The following is a 2049-nucleotide window of genomic DNA, read 5'->3' on the forward strand; positions in this document are numbered from 1 at the left end:
CACACATAACACGGGACACCCCCCCCCCCACACACAACATGGGACACTTACACCCCCCCCCCACACACACACACACACACACACACAACATGGGACACTCCCCCCACACACATAACACGGGACACCCCCCCCCCCCCCCCCACACACAACATGGGACACTTACACCCCCCCCCCCCCACACACACACAACATGGGATACTTCCCACTCCCCCCTCCCCACATAACATGGGACACTTCCCCCCCCCCCCCCACACTTATAGCATGGGACACTTCCCCCCCCCCCCCCACACTTGTAGCATGGGAAAACTCTTCCCCCCCCCCCCCCCCTACATAACATTGGCCCCTGCCACTATCTGTATGTCTGCTCCAGCTCGTGGACTGTGGGACACATTCTTGTCATTGTCTGGTACCTCAGAAACATTCACCTGGTGGGTTTTCTATCAGTCCCTAGAAGGTATTAATGTAAAGGCTACGCATGGTAACCAAGTGTCTACTATAGAAGGGCCCCGGGCTCTTCTGGTGTCAGACATTACTGATGCGCACACTCAGGGGACTTCCTTCCTTCTCAGATTTATCCCTGAATGATTCCTCCAGTTTGAGTTTCTCGGGGTCTCCAAAGCGGACAGTCTCGTGGAAGCAGCATGGCGAAGAGATCTTCAGAACGTGGTCAAAGAGGCTGAAATCTGCCACGTATTTCCCACTGGAAGAAAGTGAAATGATTGGGCTGAACTCGTAACCCCAGAGGATCTCCTCAGGAAGGTAAGATGTGCGTACCTGGCACGTGGCACTTGTGGGCTCCACTGTCCCACTGAGAATGACCACCAGTTCAAAATCCCCTTCTCCGGAGCGGATGGCGACATCTTTCAGTGGACTTGACTCGTCCACCACATGATAGAAGGTGAGAGGTAGGATGAGAAAAGGACTATCTGAGGCCGTGTCCACCTGGAAGTCCACGTTGGTCTGGTTGAGATGGACATTCTCACCCTCCTTGGTGACCTGCGTCTGCAGTAGCTTCCCAGTCACTTGGCATCCGATCAGTAGACTTCTGCGCATGTTGGCCACGCGGATCATCAGACAGAGTTTGCCTTCATATTGGGCCACCACCGCGTTCTGACTGAACTTGATGGTTTCAGCCCTTTTCTTTGGACGAGCAATTTTTGCCAAAAAGGTTCCGGTGATGAAAATTTCGAGTATTGTTGTGAGGACGAGCTGAGTGATGAGAAGCACGATGGCCAAGGGGCACTCCTCACTGATGTATCTGAAGCCATAACCAATGGTGGTCTGTGACTCCAGAGAGAAGAGGAAGGCTCCGGTCAGTGTGTGCACCTGCATGACACAAGGCGTGTGGTTGGCGGGGGCGTTAAATTCCAAGAGATCTCCGTGGACTAAAGCCACCAAGTACCAGATGACTCCGAAAATAAACCAGGTTCCCGCAAACGTGGCTGAGAAGAGAAGCAGCTTATACCGCCACTGCATGTCGATGAAGGTCGTCCACAGGTCCTTGAGGTACAGGAAGCTCTTGTCGGCGATGTGTTCTATTCGCACGTTGCTCCGTCCGTCCTTCGTCATCACGCGACGTCTCCTCAGGGTGGAGCCTATGAGAGGCCGGCTGTCTGTCTGCGTGGTCTGGCTGTAGTAGACCTTCACCGGAGAAGTCATCTATGGACGGCAAAAAAAACAAGCAACCGTTAGCATGAGTTATGGAGACACCATAGAGGCCTAGACCAGGGACAGGGTGCGGAACCATCGGGGGCCACATGGGTTTAGTTATAGGATCTGAGCCCTGGAGACACCGCTAATGCCAGAAACAGCGTTCCTCCTGTCCATGCCTGGTCTTATAGCCTCACATGTCAATCCAATGGACAGGAGATGGCGCTATTGCTGGAGAAAGGGAGATACCATATGGGGGTTCTTTGGGGCCACACGCTGCTTCTTCCTATAGAGGGGTAGTGGCCCCTGGCAATGCTCTTGGGATTGGGGGGCAGCTTCAGGTCTAGGGGGAAGTGAGAAATTGATGATGGCCAAACCACAGAATTTCGGTGAGAAAAA

General features: G+C 53.6%; 1 protein-coding gene across 1 annotated transcript; it reads right to left on the minus strand.

Annotated features, from left to right (window-relative positions):
* Nucleotides 1-336: 336 nt before the first annotated feature.
* Nucleotides 337-1798, minus strand: LOC130324852 (ATP-sensitive inward rectifier potassium channel 10). Its single transcript, XM_056553267.1, has one exon. It carries the CDS (start codon nucleotides 1657-1659, stop codon nucleotides 523-525), a length of 1137 nt encoding a protein of 378 aa, XP_056409242.1. The 5' UTR covers nucleotides 1660-1798; the 3' UTR covers nucleotides 337-522.
* Between the last annotated feature and the right edge of the window lie 251 nt (nucleotides 1799-2049).

The sequence above is a fragment of the Hyla sarda genome, unplaced genomic scaffold, assembly GCF_029499605.1.
Source record: "Hyla sarda isolate aHylSar1 unplaced genomic scaffold, aHylSar1.hap1 scaffold_2667, whole genome shotgun sequence".
Classification (NCBI taxonomy): domain Eukaryota; kingdom Metazoa; phylum Chordata; class Amphibia; order Anura; family Hylidae; genus Hyla; species Hyla sarda.

Bases quoted from the DNA above. Each gene is read 5' to 3' on its own strand.
- LOC130324852 (XM_056553267.1), bottom strand. From the start codon at position 1,659: ATGACTTCTCCGGTGAAGGTCTACTACAGCCAGACCACGCAGACAGAC.